Below are 22,491 nucleotides of genomic sequence, written 5' to 3'. Positions count from 1 at the left end.
TACTACAGTCTGATGCCACATTTAGCTTTCTGACTGTGTACCTATCTAGCATTTCTTGTTGTTACGTGAAGGGTTGAATAATTTGATTTGAAACTAATATCATCAAAAGTTAGTGTTGCACAAAATTTACGGTAAAAAAGTGGGAATGACAGTGAATGAAATAGTGTAACAGAAAAAACAAAACTACCACGGCTAAGAACGCGTGCTCAGCTAGCAGCAGCTGTCCATGCAGTAGTAGTACCAAACACATGATCATAAATTACCTCATTTACCTCCAGCATGGGTATTATTGGGGGCGAGGGATGAAGAGCAGGGCATTATGGATAAAGTGGCACATCAATTGTTTCAGTCACACCAGGATGATGTTACCTCTGACAGTGACATCATCAGTTTGACTCAGTGTATTGCACTGAACAGTCTGCATGACCACAAATGACTGATATATAAAAAATTTGGACCAGTTTTTGTTGTTTTTTTTTTTTAAATAAAAATATATTATATATAAATAGATAAAAAAAAATCCTTCAGTGCACGGTTATGTAATAAGCTGTTAGTTATTAACAATTACCATCCGTATCTATGGTGAGATCACTTTAACATTACTAAACGGAGTTTGTGTTAATAAGCTTGAAATGGGTTAGATACAGTCGAAGGTAGCTCATTAGACCCTGCCTACAGAGGAATCTGATAGGCTGCAGTTTAGTACACGCCTGGAGGCCATTACCAGGCCTTCAATCATTATGTGGGAGTGCAGATGGGCTGACAGAGGGAGCATTCAAATGAGGCTATTAGTTCAGGTCAGTAGACCTGCTGTTAGGATTGGAATTTGTGTCAATTTGGCCAAAGGCATAAAATAAGTGGTCTTCCCCCAAAGTAATACAAGCATATTCCCCAAGAAGTATGCAAGGATTTGTAGTTCAGCAGCCAAATATTCAGCCTTCCCTACTCCTGCCATCTAGTTGCACTTCTAACCATACAAGTGACCCTGCTGTCAAACTAGTACCCATATATTTTTTAAAATTAGGGGATTTTCCAGCATTAAAAAATAAAACAAAACAAAAAACTCTGCTTTATTCACCCTCCCCGTTTCCAGAACACTGTCTCCAGCACTGCTCTTACTGTCTGTTATTGTCTGCAGCGCTGATGTCTTGTCGACAGCCAATCACTGAGCTTATACCATCAACTGAGCTCAGTTATTGACTGCATCACTGATGACGTGGCGTGAGCGCTGCAGACAATAAGACATCAGAAGCAACGGCGGAGACTCGAGGGTGAATAAACCAGTTTGATTTTTTGAAACAAAACTACAGCCAGGGAATAGGGGTTTTCCAAAATGGAAGACCCCTCTAAATTTTAAACTCTTGAGGTTGAGACCCACCACTAGTCTGCCAAAGAGGAAGCAAAATTCATCATTCCTAGGAAAGGGGTTGCTTATGAACACCTGGGTGTTTTGTAGACTAGGCATAATGCTAACAAGCAGCCAATGGCCTCGGCAATACATGGTAATGCTTTCGTATAAATAGAATTAAAGGTTAATTTTCATTTCTATTATATGAAATTCATCTGACTACTGCTTTACAATCATACTTAAGATCTTAAAGAACTTTGATCAAAACAGGAAAAAAAAATGAAAACAAAACATGACACCACTTTCATATTTTTGGCATGAATATTAGTATGTAAAACAGCTACCGAAAACTGCTAATCCCATACATTAAAAATTAATGCCGTCTAACAAGTTGAAAGCACGCAAAACACTGCTGAAAGAAACACGTCTGGGTAAGGAAAATACATCAGCAATAGAAATAAAATATGTAAATATAGCTATAGCATTTTTATAGACTGGAAAGTACAGAAGACTACAAGCGGCACACAGTGGGGCTCGCTGGGATTGGAGACTGACATTTATGCTCATTTTATAAATCATATAAAGAGCCGTATGTCTTTGTAGCTCGACTGTCTTATCCTCAGGGTACTACCTTAAGACACTGCAAGCCAGGTAACTTATTACTTTCACGGGATGCAAAACAATGAGAATAAAATACGACACACACAACTGTATTAAAAAGGGAACAAAAGGGATTACACTAAAAATAGGCATTTTAGAGAATGCTAGGATGATGGTGGTAGATATATTTAAACAGGTTTTGTTCAAGGTTTTAATTAGTCTGAACCCATTTAAGAAAACCTGTCAGTTGCTTAAAAAAAAATAAAAAAAAAATGAATGGGGCTGGCTTGAATCAAGTGGTAACATTTTGTAGTATTCAAATTTGGTGTGTAAATTATTGAGGATCTGTCACTTACTCAAAGAAAAGTTAAAATAGCTTGTAAAATCCCTGTGCTCCTGATTATGTCGCTCTTTTCAGTTTTGTGCTGCGTCACTCCATTGTAGAGATATTCACATTTGTTGCTTTTGGAGCGCAGCATGTGAAATCTCTGTTTACAGCCCAACTGGGCATTTCTTCAGAGTCTTCTATAGGACAGAGTGCCAAATGCTGCCAATCACAGCTAATTTGTGTTTGAGACTAAGAGACTGCTAGATCAACTGCTGAGCTGTGATTGGCAGTGTCTGGGAGAGAGGGGTGAAATCAAATGACCCCCCCACCCACCCAGAGAAGAAACACCCATTTGAACTTCAAAAGCAGAGATTTCACATACTGCTCTCCAAAAAGAAACGCAAATATCTCATTAATGGAGCAGCACAGCGCAAGAAGGAAAAAAGAGCGGCAGAATCAGGGCAGCTCAGGGATTTCTACAAGGTGTTTAACTCATTTTTTTTTGGAGCAAGGTACAGGTCGTCTTGTGTTTTATGTTGCTATTCTGGGCGCAAAGTTTTTTTCTTCCTTCCCCCTATAGATCTGTGCTAGCACTGAAGCAATTACTTAACTCTTCAACCAGCCACAGCACTGCTGCGCCTTGTGATGGGCTGCCGCAATCCGGTACCTTGAACCATGAGTCACTGGAAAATTTTATGATGAAGCACAGGTCAAGTCACCTGACCGCTGCAGTCCATCACAAGCCGTAGAGGTCCCGTGGCTTGATGAATGGTGCATTCATCACTTCAGGTGCAAACTATAGAGCGACCTGTGCTGGATCCAGGAGAGCGACAACAAGTGAATACGATTAATTTTGTTATTTTTCAAAGAATCCAAACTCTAAAGTAAAAGGAATGTCTGGGCAAGAGGTGCTTGTTCTTTGGAGTACATGCACACGTTGTGGATTTGATGCAGATTTTTTTTACCACGTAGCCACAGAGTTTTTGCAGCATTCCTGTATCGAAATCCGCACGTGGATTTTGGGGAGAATTTCACCCTATCTATTACAAGAGCGAAGACAGCAATGAGTTCTGCACAAAAAAAATTGACATGCTGCTTTTGTTAGCAAAAATATTGCCACATATGTAGTAAGTGGATGTATTGAGTTATGTTGACATCTAACTGGGAAAAATTGAAAAAAAAATATAAACTTTTTTTTTTTTTTTTTTACCCCCTGGAATAAAAAATAAAAGCACCACGTGGTTAATAGGAACATTAATGCTACACTTGGAATAAATCAGATAAGAGAATATTTTATTGAATAAAGAAATAAGTGAAAGTGTTTCCCATCGGTAACACATTTTAGTGAGGTTCAGCAGGAACAGGCTAATAACCCCATTATTTAATCAAATCTCATTTTCTGCGTGAAAATATTCACTGAACTACATTTTCATCGAGTGCTACCCAGAAATCCTCTCTAGCCAATTATAAATTCATTTACTGGATGAAAACGTGTACATCTTAAATTCAGCTCTGTGACTTTATTAAAGTTTATGGAAAAGAGCGAAGGGAAGAAAAACATTAAAATATTTGATGCCGCCATGCAGAGCGCTTAATACGGGGACGGAGGATATTATTTGATGGCGGATTGGAAATAACAGCATTTTGCCATGCTACGTTAAAGCCTTCCGTGTCTTTACTAAAATATTTGCTTTTCTGGATAGTAGTGTTCAACACCAAAATATCAAATTTCACATTATAAAAAAGGTGCAACTTTATTTTTATTTACTTTTCTTACAAACTTAAAGAAAATAAGTACACTACCGTACGAAAGTTTGGGGCCATTTAGAAATGTCATTATTTTTGAAAGAAAAACACTTTTTTTTTTTTTCAATGAAGCTAACATTAAATGAATCAGAAATACACTCTATACATTGTTAATGTGGTAAATGAGTATTCTAGCTGCAAACGTCTTGTTTTTATTGCAATATCTACACAGGTGTATAGAGGACCATTTTCAACAACCACCACTCCAGTGTTTTAATGGTACATTGTGTTTGCTAACTGAGTAAGAAGGCTAATGATGTTTAGAAAACCCTAGAAAACCCTTGCACAAGTATGTTAGCCCAGTTGAAAACGGTTTGGCTGATTTTGACAAGCTATAAAATTGACCTTCCTTTGAGCTAGTTGAGAATCTGGAGCATTACATTTGTTTGTTCTATGAAACTCTCAAAATGGCCAGAAAAAGAGAACTTTCATGTGAAACTCGACAGTCTATTCTTGTTCTTAGAAATGAAGGCTATTCCATGCGAGAAATTGCCAAGAAACTGAAGATTTCCTACAACTGTGTGTACTACTCCCTTCAGAGGAGAGCACAAACAGGCTCTAACCGGAGTAGAAGGAGAAGTGGGAGGCCCCGCTGCACAACTGAGCAACAAGACAAGTACATTAGAGTCTCTAGTTTGAGAATGTGGCTTTTATTTAATAAAATTCTTACATCTATCCATCAGACACGAGATCATTATTGTATGCGGAGGAGCATAGACATTTAGACACCTTCTTCTTCTACATCGGTTTGTTGATATAGTTTGAGAAATCGACGCCTCATAGCTCCTCAACTGGCAGCTTCATTAAATAGTACACGCAAAACGCCAGTGTCAACGTCTACAGTGAAGAGGAGACTCTGGGATGTGGGCCTCCAGGGCAAAGTGGCAAAGAAAAAGCCATATCTGAGACTGGCTAATAAAAGGAACAGATTAATATGGGCAAAAGAACATAGACATTGGACAGAGGAAGATTGGAAAAAAGTTTTATGGACAGACGAATCAAACTTTGAGGTGTCTGGATCACACAGAAGAACAACTGAAAAGATGCTGGAAAAGTGCCTGACGCCATCTGTCAAGCATGGTGGAGGTAATGTGATGGTCTGGGGTTGCTTTGGTACTGGTAAAGTGGGAGATTTGTACAAGGTAAATGAAATTTTGAATAAGGAAGGCTATCACTCCATTTTCCAATGTCATGCCATACCCTGTGGACAGCGCTTGATTGGGGCCAATTTCATCCTACAACAGGACAATGACCCAAAGCACACCTCCAAATTATGCATGAACTATTTAGGGAAGAAGCAGGCAGTTGGTATTCTATCTGTAATGGAGTGGCCAGCGCAGTCACCAGATCTCAACCCCATTGAGCTGTTGTGGGAGCAGCTTGAATGTATGGTACGCAAAAAGTGCCCATCAAGCCAATCCAACTTGTGGGAGGGACTTCAGGAAGCATGGGTGGAAATTTCTCAAGATTACCTCAGCAAATTAACAGCTAGAATGCCAAAAGGTCTCCAATGCTGGAATTACTGCAAAGGAGCATTCTGTGACGAAAGCAAAGTTTGAAGGAGAAAATTATTCTAAGAAAAATCATTATTTCTAACCTTGTCAATGTCTGGACTATATTTTCTATTCATTTTGCAACTTATTTGATAAATAAAAGTAGGAGTTTTCATGGAAAACACAATTGTCTGGGTGACCCCAAACTTTTGAACGGTAGTGTATAACTTTGATGCAGACCTGATCATTCAGTTTTTCAGTTTGAGAGTGTCTGGGAAAGCCAAGCTCCCCACACACGCACAAACCACTTGTATATCAGGAACCATGCAACTTATATGGAGAATGGGGGCATGGAGGGGGTTAATATATCTATTGCTGAGGAAGCTTTCGGCAGCACTATGGTTCAAAAAAAAAAAACTCATGAAAACACTGATAAATGGTCCCCCGTTAGCACAAAATGGACTTCAAATGATAGTGCTGATTGCCTTTAGTCACCAATAGGGGGAGCGCCGTGCAATATGGATTTATACAGCCACTATAAAGCTCAATAGGAACTGATCAATGTGTATGCTGTTAGCTCCCCCAGTGGCAGGAAGCAGGAGTTCAGTGCAGAGCTCAGAGTTTAGTGGGAGAGTCTCATCCTCAATGTTTTTTTGTTTTGTTTTTTAAAAAGGCTATTATGCACTAGCATTAATCTGTCCGTTGCCATTTTGCACATGGTCAGCATACAGACCAAAAATACACTTGTTCGAATGGGCTCTAGGGGGTTTCTTTCCACTGAAAGAATTTAAAGGGTGGAGTTTAAAGACTTGCTATGGGAGATTGTTCTTGTTCTTTGTGCGATCGACATGCTGTTTCTCATGTTCTTATGCAAAATAATACATTTTTCGACATGTTTTCCTTAGTCTGAACTGCTTCTAAAAACAGCAACAAGGAGCCGCTACAGTCCATGTTGCAAGTTGCTTACAACTCTGTAGTAGAAGACCGAGCATCCTCCGCTGTTCACAAGCTTCCATCCAAGACAAGTGCCACCACTGTGGGATCAGATAACATCCAACAGAGTGCTGTCCCCCCCTGCTATAGTTGGGGGGGGGGGGTCTACAGAACAAGTCAAACACTGCTATTGCAATGTTATGGACATCCCATATAACAGATCACCTTACCTCCAACCCACTGTTTGAACAAATAAGTTTGATAGAAAGTTTGCAAAAAATTTTAAGATACAATAAAAAAAAAATGTTGTCTTGCAAGAAAATAGATTTGCCAATAAAATTTCAGTAAGCACCTGTACACACCTGTTTTCTATTTGGAGGTGATGGTCAGCCTTTTGATATTTGTATACATAGGCTCTCTGAGCACTCCACCCCTCAGCCTATGGCGGTTTTAATTACAGCAGAATCCTACCTTCCTATATAAATGTAGGCTTAAGCCTAAGAGAGGATTCACATTAGATGTGTACCCAGCAACCACAATAAGGTGATTCTTGTTGGTGGGAACCTATGAATTGGCCAATTTATGCGCCAAATATTCAAAATTTTTCCCATATTCTAGAGCAGTAATGCAATTCAAGTTTCAAATATTTCATGTTTACATGCTATAGCGCTACAGAGTGCTACTTTATTTGTCAATTTCAGCCATTTTTCAGGGACAGAAAACAGATTTTTTATATTTTAAGGCACCGAAAATTTAATAAATAAAATAAAATAAAAATCTAAAAAAAAAACCACCAACAAATCTGACAACCATTTGAAATTAGTATAGGAGGTTGTAGTTGATAAAAGTAAAAGCCTGGAAGGGAGACAACAAAAATAAAGTCATTCTAAATCCCAATGGTACCCACCAGAATATTTAAGCAGATAGTAATCAGCTCTTCTAACAGAGGGAGAAAACTATAGGAGCCGGAGTGAAAAATGCAAGATCATCAAACAGAGCTTGGGAGCGAGATGTAATACAAATCACTGATTCAACCAGAACAGTTGGGAAGCTGCCATGATCAAGACCGATGACAAAGACAGCAAGCAAGACAGAGCAATTGTCAGACTGCGAGTCAAGAACACTCATAGGACAATACTCAGCAGTCCTAGGAGGATCGGAGATCCGGACTATAATATAATGACAGTGATTAGTAGACTGCCAATGCGATCCTGCGCACCCCAACTCTGCAGAGCAAACAACCGTCATTAGCCACCCTTGCTCATTGGATCTTTATGGAAAACCCCATATTCATATGTCTGCCTTTAGCTGCCCCCTCTTCCACAAAATTTAAAAGCACCAACTGTCATCTCCTACAGTGGGTACGGAAAGTATTCGGACTCCTTTAAATTTTTCACTCTGTTTCATTGCAGCCATTTGGTAAATTCTAAAAAGTTAATTTTTTTCTCATTCACGTACACTCTGCGCTCCATCTTGACTGAAAAACAACAGAAATGTGGACATTTTTGCAAATTTATTAAAAAAGAAAAACCTGAAATATCACATAGTCATAAGTATTCAGACCCTTTGCTCAGACACTCATATTTAAGTCACATGTTGTCCATTTCCTTGTGATCCTCCTTGAGATGGTTCTACTTCTTCATTGGAGTTCAGCTGTGTTTAATTAAACTGATAGGACTTGATTTGGAAAGGCACACACCTCTCTATAAAGACCTCACAGCTCACAGTGCATGTCAGACCAAATGAGAATCATGAGCTCAAAAGGAACTGCCCAAGGAGCTCAGAGACAGAATTGTGGCAAGGCACAGATCTGGCCAAGGTTACAAAAGAATTTCTGCTTTACTCAAGGTTCCTAAGAGCACAGTGGCCTCCATAATCCTTAAATGGAAGAAGTTTGGGACCACCAGAAGTCTTCCTAGACCTGGTCGTCCAGACAAACTGAGCAATCGTGGGAAAAGAGCCTTGGTGAGAGAGGTAACGAAGAACCCCAAGATCACTGGGGCTGAGCTCCAGAGATGCAGTAGGGAGATGGAAGAAAGTTCCACAAAATCAACTATCACTGCAGCCCTCCACCTGTCGGGCCTTTATGGCAAAGTGGCCCGACGGAAGCCTCTCCTCAGTGCAAGACATATAAAAGCCCACATAGAGAGTTTGCTCAAAAACACATGAAGGACTCCCAGACTATGAGAAATAAGATTCTCTGGTCTGATGAGACGAAGATAGATCTTTTTGGTGATAATTCTAAGCGGTGTGTGTGGAGAAAACCAGGCACTGCTCATCAACTGCCCAATACAATCCCAACAGTGAAACATGGTGGTGGCAGCATCAAGCTATGTTTTTTTTTTTCAGCTGCAGAGACAAGCCGACTGGTTGCAATTGAAGGAAACATGAATGCGGCGAAGTACAGAGATATCCTGGATGAAAACCTCTTCCAGAGTGCTCTGGACCTCAGACTTGGCAGAAGGTTCGCCTTCCAACAAGACAATGACCCTAAGCACACAGCTAAAATAACAAAGGAGTGGCTTCAGAACAACTCTGTGACCATTCTTGACTGGCCCAGCCAGAGCCCTGACCTAAACCCAATTGAGCATCTCTAGAGAGACCTGAAAATGGCTGTCCACCAACGTTCACCATCCAACCTGACAGAACTGGAGAGGATCTGCAAGGAAGAATGGCAGAGGATCCCCAAATCCAGGTGTGAAAAACTATATTACAAAGTTGCTTATGTGTACACCATGCAGACAGGTTTAAAAAGAAAAGAGGTTACTTGGATGAACGCAGCGTAGAGTATTAGGAAAAGTAAAGGAAAAAAAAAAAAAAGCTTTTTGGAGGTTTTAAAGGGAACATGTTACATTGAAGACGCAGTCCAATCGGCAGAAAGCATGATATGAGGCATGAGATGAGTAGATTGATAAATAGTCTTATTGGAAAAGATTCAGAATATCTTGCATTTTATAAATTTAAATCTACTCATTTTGGGGCTTTTCAGTCGAATGGGCGGTACTCTCAGTGATTCTAATCAGTCACCGTCACACACATGTTGTTCATGGGACTCACTGTGCCACGGGGCTGGGCTTGCCTAAGAGGGGCATAGCCAAGTGGCTACCTGGTTTTAACTGGAGTTCCTGATGGTGGAATCAGGCTTCAGCTGCAGGTAGCTGCCAGGTACCTCTCCTAGGCAGTCCCCGATACTGTAGCTGGTAACCCCAGGGTTCAGCCTCGCAGACACAGACTGGTCTCAGTAACTGGCAGGAGACGGTTCGGACTCTGTTCAGACTACACAGGTTATGGATTCTTGGTCAGAACGGATACTGACACAGAGTCACAGACAGGGCTGGATTGGGAACCTGTTCAGACAGGTGTGGCTTCAAAGTTCAGATACCACCGGAGTGGCTTCAGGTTCAGGGTCCGCCGCTGCGGCTACGGCGTTCAGGTACCACCGGAGCAGCTTCAGGGAAACAGGAACAGACTCAGAATAACTAACTTCAATGGATTAGGACAAGGGACCTGGCAACATACAGTTGCACATACAAGAGTTGTAAGAAAACTACAGATGATGCTCAGGCACCTCCCTACTGGGGAAGGTGCCTTTTATACTAGATGCCTCCCAGCTATTGGCTGGGGGCATTTTCAAACTACACGAGCTGCCCCTTTAAGAACAGGGGAGTGCGCGCACGCTAAGCACGCCACCAGGAGGCCTGCGGCATGCACAGGAGGCAGGAGACATGTAGGTGACCGCGCGGCCGGGAAGGGGAGCATGTTGGCATCCCTGCATGAAGGGGGAAGGGGAACCATGCAGGGGCGCTGGCACTGGCGTTACAGTCACTCAATGAGTAGATCCTCCCACGTGACTGACAAGCCCAGAATGAGCAGTTTTGTAAATGAATAAAAAGCAAGATATGCTGAATTTTTGCCAAAAAACTAAGCATCAATCTGCTCAGCGTCTCGTGCAGGGCTTTGGAGTCGCAGTCGTGGAGTAGGTGTCCATTTTGATGGAGTCGAAATCGGAGTCGGTATAAAATGGACCGACTTCAACTCCTAAAATATATAATAAATTGGGTACAGTAGTTCAATGCAGTTTGTGGGTAATATTTTTTTCATAAGAATTTGGGAAAGTTATGAAATGTCCTATTCCTGATCTAAGGGTCTAGACTTTTAGCTGAGATTACCGACTCCCCAGCCCTGTACTCGTACCCTGTATCATGCGGATCGCAGATTGAACTGCATTTTCAATGTGACAGGTTAGGTTCCCTTTATATCAGATTGTTATGTACACAATAGAGAAAAGGATTTTCCGATTGCTGCAACCAAAGCCCAAAGCCAGCGGCAGCAGGATCTGTAAATGATCTTTCCAAAAAGGGCCAAAAATTAGGAAGCAGCAGCCACTTTTTTTTTTATTTATTTTTTTTTTAAAGGAACATTGACTTTCTGGATTTTGGAGTTTGTCTAGTTCTGCAGAAAAAAAAAATACTGTAGACTTTCTGGCTGTCTGTGTGTTTGGATGAGTAATGATGCCTCGGAGACAAAATAAGTGGTTAGAAAGAGGAAAATGATTACCTATAGCTCAAAATATAAGTAGACAGACATCACTAATAAGCACACATCACTGTTTGTTACAAGTTTACACTGTCCATACGCATATGTCCGGGTTGTACGGATGTGTAATATATGTCACCCCAACACTGTATAGAAGGCTATAGTATCTTCAATATATCCTAGGTCTACATGCATTACTTTAAGACCATCTCCTTAGAAGGGTTGTTGCGTGGAGACAACCTTTTTTTTTTTTTTTTTTTTTTTTTAAATGGACTTGTGTAAAAGTTTTAAATACTCACCCCTTATTGACTAGTCCCTCTAGTTTATATCTCCTGGTCTAATCTGAACACGTAAGAAATGGATGAAATACCCATCAGCCAATCCTTTATGTCTAGAAGGAACCAGGAAGTTAGGAATATTGGGGACTCAAATCAGAAACTGCAGGGACTGGAAAGTAGAGCATTTACATTTTTTTTTTTTTTTTTTACAATGTATATGTAAAAAAAACAAAAATAAAACAAACACCTTTGATAACCCCATCAACATAGTACCTTAGTGAGGTACCCAGGGCTGTGGAGTCGGTAAGCCAAACCTCCAACTCCTCAATTTCTATGACACCGACTCCAACTCTGACTCCCTCATACATGGCTCATGTTTAAGTGATAAATTTACTGTAGCACAAATTCATCTCAGCTAAAAGTCTACACCCTTAGATCAGGAACAGGACATTTCATAACTTTCCCAAATTCTTCTGAAAAAAATATTCCCCACAAACTGCATTGAACTACTGTACCCAATTTATTATGTATTTTAAGAGTTGGAGTCGGTCCTTTTTATACTGACTCCACCAAAATGGACACCGACTCCAACTCCACAGCCCTGGAGGTACCAATCTTCGCCATGCCTAACTCTTACAGGTCTGTAGGATTGCACTGCAAGGACTTCACAAAATTTCCATACAGGGTTTACCCCCGTATCTATATAGACTAAGAAAAGATGAAAGCAGCCCTCCAAAGTTACATGTCCACGTGTGATTTCTGCTCCAAAGTTCCATAAACAGGAAACGTTTCAGCTCTTCTATAGAGACATTCTCAAGCCCAAGGACTCAGTGTTTGTGACTTAATATATCCATTGTCAAAATCTGATATTTCAGAAGTGTATATCAACGATATTTTATTGTAACAATAATGAAATTATCTGCAGCAACATTTCTATATCCCTGCACAACCCCACTGGTGGTATTCATTATTGTTGATGTGACCTCATTCACATATTGCCTCTTTTGTTCCATCATTAACATGTCCCCCCTCATTTTCATGACAGCCTTCCAACACAAATAATTTTATTGTCAAGTTTGAATAACATCACATTATTTGTTACTCTTAAAAGGTATGTTCACACTGCGTCTTTCTGGCAGTCAAAATTGTCTGTTAAGCAGAAGATGTTGCAGGACCCACTTCTTTTCACTAGTGTTTTGTAAATCTGTCATTTTTATTTTTTTTTTTTGCTTTTTTTTGGGTTAGACATTTCCTGAACGTTTTTAGAGCGTCTTTTTATGGATGTTTTTTTTTTAAATTCATAAAGAAAAAAAAGGCAAGAACTAAAAAAAAATAAATAAAATAAAAAAAAGCTCAAAAAAGGACACCCATGCATTTTTTTTCTGACTTTCCAATGACTTCTGTTATAAAAGTGTAGAACATCTTTCTGGTAGAAGATGCTGAAAAAAAATGGGCATGAATTATTTTAGAAGCCTGAAGCATTTAAAGGGAATCTGTCAGTAGGATCAACCTTCCTAAACAGTATATATTGGTAATAAGAAGCTGAAAATGATGCCTTGACATCTGCGATCCGATGTCTTAAGTCTAGAGAAATCCACGTTTTTCTTAATATGCAAATGAGCTGTTAAGATCTGTGGGCCGGACATAGATCTACCTGAGAATTTGCCCCCAGAGCTGATTATAAATGAAAAGGGGCGTTAGTGTGAGACATGTAATGAGTGACAGTCTGCTCTCTTGATCTACATGTCTCACACTGATAACGCCACCTTTCATTTACAATAAGCTCTAGAGGCAGTCTCTCAGGGAGATCTATGTCCGGCCTGTAGATCTTAACAGCTCATTTACATATTAAGGAAAATATAGATTTCTCTTGAATAAGACATCGGATCACATATCAAGGTATCATTTTATTCAACTTTCTAATCGCGAAAGCATGAACATACAAACAGAAAATGAATGCGACAATTCTTTCTAGCATTTTTGGTAAGGGCTTTTTTTCAGCGATTTTATGAGGAACCCTCTCTTAAAAAACATAGGAAAAAGAAGCAGTGAGAACACACAATAAGACTGTTTTCACACTGAGATTAGCCTACACAGGTGTTTCCATCTGAATACACAAAAAAAAAAGGGGTTTAAAAGGGGTGGTCCGGGACTTTAACATTAACAGCCTGTCCTATTGATTTGAATAGGGGGCGGATGTGCAGTACCAAGCCGCAGACACTATACAGTCAGAGGTGTGCAGCTGCACAACTGAGCAGTTTCGTCCGACACCGGGAATAGCTGATCGGCGATTGTGCCGGGTGTTGCACCCCCACCGGTCAGACATTGATGACCTATCCGAAGGATAGGACATCAATCAAAAGCATAAAGTGGGAATGCACCTGCAGTTAAAACAATCTTCAAACTTTATTTCAAATCAAAAAGGAGAATAAAAATTTCCAAATGTTGGCGGTAAAGAGTAAGAGTGTTTTTACCGCCAACATGTGGAAAGTTTTTTTCTCCTTTTTGATATGAAATAAAGTTTGAAGATTGTTTTAACTGGAGGTGCCTTCCCACTTTATGCTTTTGATGGATTTCTCTGCGAATCAGCAGTTTTGGATACGGCACTGCACTGAGATGAAGCAGGCATGAGATGCAATAGATGCAAGATAGGACATCAATGTTAAAGTCCAGGACAACCCCTTTAAGATGGAACCATCAATGGAGTAATGAGTATAATGAGGCAAAAAAAGAAAGCAAGCCTTTAACTTTGACTCAGTTTGGAGTCTGGAGACAACTTAGTTCCGGACACAGTAGGTTAATTCTGAAATTCTGGGCAACCTTCACGTAGATGTCTAAGTATGGTGCATGCCACCAAAATGCAATTCACTCTGTTGTTTATAGAAGATGTATGGAAAGGTCACGGGTCAGTCATGTTTTAAAGTGGTGGTCTTAACCCTGGATACACTCAGCTGAGTTTAGTCTAAGATCCAGCGCACCATCAGTGGGACGGTGTTTTCCTCGTAGAGCATGCACACTAAAAGTTAGGAGGATGCAAGGCTAGTGCTTACAGATTTTCTGAGATTCTTCTAGGGTTACAGAATATAAAGTATGTGGTGGGAGGCTTTAGGAAGTGGCAGGATATCTGTATTCGTCTTGGTACAAGCAGGAGTCACGCGTAGGAACAGTACTTCATTCACTGAAAATAAGATGTCCACCCCAATACCTTCATCATCAATCCACTTCAGCGTAATTGGCTGCCCCTGGTGTAGGCTGCACATCTCCCTCACTTCATCGCACAGTTCATCATAATTCATCGAAGCTCCCAGGCGGGTGATCAGAATATCTCTGCAAAAAAATACACAAAAAACACACAAAACAGTCAGACGAATTGATGTTGGAGAGAAGAGCCAGTGCCCTGACATTTACAGCACAGGGCGTGTAATATTCTCCCAGTGATATCATCACCATGTTGTACAGGATATTAATTCCTGGAATGTATCGGCACGAACACTTCCCACGTATATTAATAGCAAAACCTCATAAAGGATCTCACACAACATAATGCTCTTTGCTTCTAAAAAGGTGTTGAAATAAAAGCAATGAGATTATAATGCAGAAAATAGGTTGGGATAAAAAGGGTTGTAAACCAAAATTAGGAGAAGGGGCAGTCGGCACTACTCACAAGATCGAAAAGGAAAACCACAGCATCTGTTAATTAAAATCGTTGTGCTCTTTAGCTCCCCAAAAATAGTCCATGATATTCCAGATATACAGTTGAAGTTATGGAACTCAACAAATAGTAAAACTTCTTATTTTAATACACTCCTGTGAAAAATTAAAGCATCAATAATTCCAAATTCATTTTGAAATGGAAACGCTCGTTGGATTGAAAATGGGGTTTTGCCTTTGAAACCCGAGCGTGCTCGCTGAAAGAGTTAATGCTACATACTCGCTCAACACTAGTTACCATATATCACGTGTGTCCAGCCAGTCGTTATATGCTGAACCAGACACAACTGATGAAAGAGTTAAGCACTGGTCCAGCAAAGGATAAAGATGATAAAAAAAAAAAAAAATAATAAATAAAAAAAAAAAGCTGCATGCAAATGTTTTTTGATCCGGCTTTAGGACCGACAGACTCCAGACGCTAGAAGAAATCCCATAAAAAACTGTCATTAGCTCTCAGATCATAATGGATGACAGGCGACATGAAAACAAAAAGAAAAAAATGTTTGTTTGTTTTTTATATTCGAAGGATGTGAGCATACATCTTTTAGGTGGGTTTGCTCTGAAGCCCACCTGAAAAGAAGTCCTTAAAACATGCTAAAAAGAAATAACATATACACTGCAATGTCAAAACAACTTGCTGTGCATATATATTCAGTCTTTTCAGCTTCTTTTAACCATTTAAATCTAAGAAAGCTGCAAAGTGGTTAAAAGAAATGACCAATCCATTCCTCAGGCAGCTTCTGATTGGAAGCCACTCATTGTATACATAATGTTTTATTTTCTTATTTTTCCATCAATATGGCTGTATGAGGGCTTGTTTTTTGCAGGATGACATTTACTTTTGAACGGCACCATTGATTTTACCATATAGTATTACTGGAAAAAAAAATAAGTGTGGTGAAATTGCAAAAAAAAAAAAAAAAATGCAATTCCATAATTTTTTTTTTTATTATTATTTATTTTTTTGAATTTACCATGTTCACTAAATGCCAAAACTGACCTGCCAATATGATTCCCCAGGTCATTACAAGTTTGCAGATACCAAACATGTATAGGTTCTTTTTCATCTATGGTGGAAAAAAAAAAAAAAGGGCCAGTGGTAAAACAGCCTTAAATAACACGGTCAGTGTTTTCCTTAAGGGTCTTCCTAATGTAAAATGTGGTGGGTACACCGGCATCTAGAAGATATACCCTTATGCTACACATTCTCTTTAACTCTTCTTTCCTTAAAGCTATATTTAAATATGCGTCAAACATGGTGGACAACTAATGGTAAAAAGATTTTTGCATACATATTTCAGTGTCCAATAATCCCAATTTTCTTTTTTTTTTTTTAAATGCAAAATCTGCCAGTTCCCAAAGACGCAGGTTGAAAGGAATGCAGCTGTATCATCACTGACAGTATGTGGCTGACTAATACTCAACTAGAATAAAAATGTCTCCTTGTGTAAATCAGAGGGTAAACTAACAAGATAATTGGAAAATTAGATACGTAGACGACGTTCCCCTTTACGTCATTACTGTGTAATAGGTTTATAGCACATTTTATGAAGCTGGCCGGAATAAATTACATCCTTAACAGCTTAGGTATCAATTTTAAACAGTGTAACGCAAGTTTATTAAAAGGAACACACACGGGATGATACATAATGACAGACAAGAATTCAGATGCCAGCGGCTCAAGCTCCCGTCACCTGCAAGATGAATGCTCTAAATCCCACAGGACACGGGGGATATCACTAGTCTGGTCAATGGGTGTGACAAAACCTGAACTTTACATATTCATACAGCAGATGCTGAGTATTGGCAAAACTTATAAACCATTTAGTGGCATGGCTCAAGTAAACCTACGGTTCACAAAAATAAAAAATAAAAAAAAAAATAATAATATGCAAATTACCAGTTACATACACAAAATCTGACTACTGCAATAATGAGAAGAAAAAAAACTAGACAGACAATCCCCTAACAAGAGCAAGAATACCAGGCAAGTAATTAATATTCAAGTGCCTGCTATATTATGTGGTTTATTAAAAGAAGACCTGTTCACTCCACCAGGTTAATACATTTCCCATAAAATAATAATTTCCTTTTCGTACAATTTTGCATTATACAGTTTTTTTTGGCATTCATTCTGGAAATGCTTGAATAAATTGACAAGTGGTCATTACCATTCACCTTGTCTACAAAGCGTGCCCACACACTCATTGCTGATGATGTCAGACTATGTATGATCGCAGCCTACTAACAAAAGAAATTATGTAACAATTTATTTAAAACATTTTCAGGAGGAATAATAGGAGATGAACAATTCCTCATTTGTTGGTATTAGTTTTTGAAACAATATTTTTTTTTTTATTCGAAAAACAAAAAACAATGTTAAACCTCATAAATATGTGAACAGATGCTAAACAATACAGTTTGACGTATATTTGTGCGCAGGCGAAGACAGACTATACAGTTAGGCCTCGTTCAGACGTCTGTTTTTCCATGGACATGTTCTATCCATGTTGCTGTAGTCTATGGGGCTGTTAGCCAAGTGCCCAGAAAACCAAGGTTATCAAAAAAAAAAAAAAAAAAAAAAAAAGCAGACATATCCATATATTTGATCCAAATCACAAATCAAACTCTCCCTTTGATGGATCTGTGAAAAAAATAATGGACCGCACAAGGATGCCAACTAAGTGCCGTTCAATTTTTTTTCACGGTCCGTATTAAAATTCTGGCCAGTCACATCGGCAAATTGCATATGTGACTGGCTCTGTGTACTCGTCTGGACCCAACCAGTGGATGTTGTGTTTTTTGTGTCTTTTTTAAAAGGACCATGCACAGATGCACCAGTTATTTTTGAGCACTTTAACAGCACATTGAAGAAATATTAAGGCTTGAACCCAGCTTAACTCGTAGAAGCTTGGATTTTTTGTTTTGCAAGAAGAATTGATGAAAACTCAGTGCAAAAATACCTTCTTGGGGTGCTTTTAAACAAAACAGTTTTTGAAGCTGTTTTTTCACTGTTAAACAAAAAAAACCTGAAGGAAGTTTAGGGGATTGTCCAGTGAACATAAGTTATCACCTGATGGCACAGCAGGTTGGATGCCGGAACCCCGCTCCATTCATTCGCTATGGGGCTGCCGAGCGCTGCACTCGACTTTTTCCGACAGCCCTATAGAGAATGGAAGGAGCGGCGTTTGGGCATCTAACCTGCCGAGCCATCTTGTAGCTGGACAAAAAGTGCCCTTTCGGGAGTAAAATTTCCCTGCTCCACCAATCAGTTATGGGGCCCTTTTCTCTATGGGGCTGTTGGAAAAGGTTTACAGTGCAGTGCTCGGCAGCCCCATAGAAAATTAATGGAGCAGCGGCAAAGCATGAGCATTGCCGCAAAATTCTAACAGTAATGAAGGTGCTACATCCTACTGAAAGTCCCCCCACTGATCAACAATTTATCAGCTATACTTCGGAGGTGTATGGGAAACTGCACACTTCTTTGGCATTGAAAGCCTTGCATAAGAGAATAAAGAATCAAAATCTGGAATGGTAGGACGGCTCTTCTGCGTAAGAATTAAAACAGACAACATTCTGGCACATTCAGGAAAAACGAGCTCCACCTGTCCGCTACGCAGCCATCCAGCCAGTATCATTTCCGTTATTCTTACTAAACTACTAATCTGCTTAGGAATGCATAAGCTTCTACCGTGCTGTGTGTGACTGACAGGCATATGTAAAGACTTCCCCAAAATATATTATGTACAGAAATAGTATAACTAAATGCTTCCGTCATTAGTCAGCTGCCATCTTATCACTCCAGCCAGCCTCTCCCCTGAAGCACTTATACCAAGTGACGAACAAAACTATTTGTACTGCCTGTAATGATCCCAACCGGTGACGTCACCCAGAGAGATGTCAATCATACAGACATGCAGAAAGCGTATGTCCGGTTAGGCTCCATTTGCGGTCTACGTCAGATATAAGCCGGGAAATACTTTCCCATGTATAACTGCAATGTAAGCCCCTGTATAGCACACATCACCTCAATATGCTGTACCGCAGCAGCCTACTACTCAGTAGAGATGCTGAGGATGTCAGCAGGTAGGAGGTCCGCAGTGCTCTGGTCCGGCATCCACGGATTTCCAATGTGGCTGCAAATATTTTTGCTCAACTCTAAATCATCACCACAGCCTAGTGTCTGTAAAAGACACAGGAGTAAATCTAGAATGGTTATTTTCCAAAGTGGTACCCATAGCATTACAGTTACGTAAAAAAAATAAAAAAACACAGGCATTTAGCTGCAGGGGTGACATTACATTCGACAGCTTACATCACCACTGCAGCCAATCATTTAACTCAGTGGATTGTGCACTCTATAAATCGGCAGAGCCTTACTGCTCAGTGACTGGCTGCAGCGGTGATGCAAGCTGTCAGTATGATGTCACTGCTGCAGCAAAAATATAGAGAGCAGAGTATCGGCAGCGAGCCTGCGCCGGACTCAGGAAAGGCGAGTACTATCTGATTATTTTACATGAGTGCTATCATTTGGGGACCAAAATTGAAAACCTCCATATATTTATTTTTGCGGGATGGGGATTTAAAAAAGTTCACCAACTGGTTTAGAATTTATTTATCCATTTCCCAATCTGTTAATTTATATAACCCACAGTAATGGGTTCTATTAGGACATGTAGATGTAACAAAAGGGTAATCAGGAGGACTCCCCTTTTATTAGTCACGAGTTTCCTCTTTGGAGGACTCTGCTTATCCGAGTTTCTCCTCCTTCTCCTTTCTGATAGTCCTTGAAAATCACAAACCACTTGGAAAAGTCAGACGGCAATCGGATGCCATCTAAAGACTCAGACTTGCATTGCAGATTTTGATCCAACCTTTGGATCAAAATCGGACAGGTCTCCGCAATTTTTCGCGGACCGAGCTTTATTTATCCATATGTTTTAGACAGATTTATGAAAGGCAGCTTTTGCCAAACCGTTATTTTATTTTTTGTTTATGTGCATCTCGCTCCAGTGCCCCCTGAGGTAAGGTTTTAAAATGAGTTTTCAATTTGGCACAGTTTTAGACAAAAGCATGGCTTTATAAAAGGTTCTGCGGCTTTTGGTGCTAGAAAGTTGAAAGAAACTGGTTAAACAAAACAATCAAATTCATGAGCCGTGTGCTCCATTTTGAAGAATTTGGTGCAATAAACATTAGTGAATACAAAAAAAATAAAAATAAATCACAAATGATAATTTGGGGCTTTTAAAACAATTCACAAAAATATATTAAAATTACACTGCCAGATAATAAGAGACTTTGCAGGTAATAACAATATTCAGTTCTCCATCAAGGTGTCATCAATGGAGGTCGCATTACTGGGACCCCACAACTTTTAGGATAAAGTCACAACCTCTTTCTTGTGTATCCAGACACATTGGGTCGTCTATGGCATGGAAACATTTCAAGACATAACAGCCACGTGGATCCTGAGATTAGGTGTGTGTATACACATATATACACAGTACAGACCAAAAGTTTGGACACACCTTCTCATTTAAAGAAATTTCTGTATTTTCATGACTTTGAAAATTGTACATTCACACTGAAGGCATCAAAACTATGAATTAACACATGTGGAATTATATACTTAACAAAAAAGTGTGAAACAACTGAAAATATGTCTTATATTCTAGGTTCTTCACAGTAGCCACCTTTTGCTTTGATGACTGCTTTGCACACTCTTGGCATTCTCTTGATGAGCTTCAAGAGGTAGTCACCGGAAATGGTCTTCCAACAATCTTGAAGGAGTTCCCAGAGATGCATAGCACTTGTTGGCCCTTTTTCCTTCACTCTGCGGTCCAGCTCACCCCAAACCATCTTGATTGGGTTCAGGTCTGGTGACTGTGGAGGCCAGGTCATCTGGCGTAGCACCCCATCACTCTCCTTCTAGGTCAAATAGCCCTTACACAGCCTGGAGGTGTGTTTGGGGGTCATTGTCCTGTTGAAAAATAAATGATGGTCCAACTAAATGCAAACCGGTTGGAATAGCATGCCGCTGTAAGATGCTGTGGTAGCCATGCTGGTTCAGTATGCCTTCAATTTTGAATAAATGCCCAACAGTGTCACCAGCAAAGCACCCCCACACCATCACACCTCCTCCTCCATGCTTCACGGTGGGAACCAGGCATGTAGAGTCCATCCGTTCACCTTTTCTGCGTCTCACAAAGACACGGTGGTTGGAACCAAAGATCTCAAATTTGGACTCATCAGACCAAAGCACAGATTTCCACTGGTCTAATGTTCCTTGTGTTCTTTAGCCCAAACAAGTCTCTTCTGCTTGTTGCCTGTCCTTAGCAGTGGTTTCCTAGCAGCTATTTTACCATGAAGGCCTGCTGCACAAAGTCTCCTCTTAATAGTTGTTGTAGAGATGTGTCTGCTGCTAGAACTCTGTGTGGCATTGACCTGGTCTCTAATCTGAGCTGCTGTTAACCTGCGATTTCTGAGGCTGGTGACTCGGATAAACTTATCCTCAGAAGCAGAGGTGACTCTTGGTCTTCCTTTCCCGGGGCGGTCCTCATGTGAGCCAGTTTCTTTGTAGCGCTTGATGGTTTTTGCAACTGTGCTTGGGGACACATTCAAAGTTTGCCCAATTTTTTCGGACTGACTGACCTTCATTTCTTAAAGTAATGATGGCCACTCGTCTTTCTTTACTTAGAATTTGTATTATGGCAAGAAAAAAGCAGCTAACAGTCTATTCATTAGGACTATCAGCTGTGTATCCATCTGACTTCTGCACAACACAACTGATGGTCCCAACCCCATTTATAAGGCAAGAAATCCCACTTATTAAACCTGACAGGGCACACCTGTGAAGTGAAAATCATTTCCGGTGACTACCTCTTGAAGCTCATCAAGAGAATGCCAAGAGTGTGCAAAGCAGTCATCAAAGCAAAAGGTGGCTACTGTGAAGAACCTAAAATATAAGACATATTTTCAGTTGTTTCACACTTTTTTGTTAAGTATATAATTCCACATGTGTTAATTCATAGTTTTGATGCCTTCAGTGTGAATGTACAATTTTCATAGTCATGAAAATACAGAAAAATCTTTAAGTGAGAAGGGGTGTCCAAACTTTTGGGCGGTACTATATATAAATAATTTACATAGGACTGCACACAACACGTGAAGCTGCACCTGCACACACCCAGATTGGAGGATGAGCTCTTAAGTTTTGGTAAATTGCCACATAATAGGATGATTAGTATTCAGGTGGAAGCAGCACATTCTGGACTGAATCACGTCTATAAGATCACTCAAGTATGTCCTGCCAACAATTATAAATATCTGAGCTATGCTACTAAACTCAAAGTTACCTTGAATGGATGTTGCACAATCTGGAGAAGGTCACGGGAGGAGAAAGTACAGGTCACAACTTATAATGAAGAACTTAAAGACAAATTAGACACACCATCTAAC

The 22,491-nt window shown here is 39.9% G+C and overlaps 1 protein-coding gene across 2 annotated transcripts in view; it reads right to left on the bottom strand.

Moving 5' to 3' along the window:
• The window catches only part of PRKCZ (protein kinase C zeta), a 184,998-nt gene that overhangs the window by 149,233 nt on the left and 13,274 nt on the right, over positions 1-22,491 (bottom strand). For both annotated transcript variants that reach the window (XM_073656892.1, XM_073656891.1), the window contains one exon: positions 14,528-14,649. In XM_073656892.1, coding sequence (XP_073512993.1) covers positions 14,528-14,649 — 122 coding nt within the window. The remainder of the gene's footprint in view (positions 1-14,527; positions 14,650-22,491) is intronic.

This window comes from Phyllobates terribilis, unplaced genomic scaffold, assembly GCF_046119375.1.
Source record: "Phyllobates terribilis strain yellow unplaced genomic scaffold, ASM4611937v1 Scaffold_12__6_contigs__length_324123572, whole genome shotgun sequence".
NCBI lineage: Eukaryota > Metazoa > Chordata > Amphibia > Anura > Dendrobatidae > Phyllobates > Phyllobates terribilis.
The sequence above is the reverse complement of the archived record's forward strand: the minus strand, read 5'-3'. Positions and strand labels throughout refer to the sequence as shown.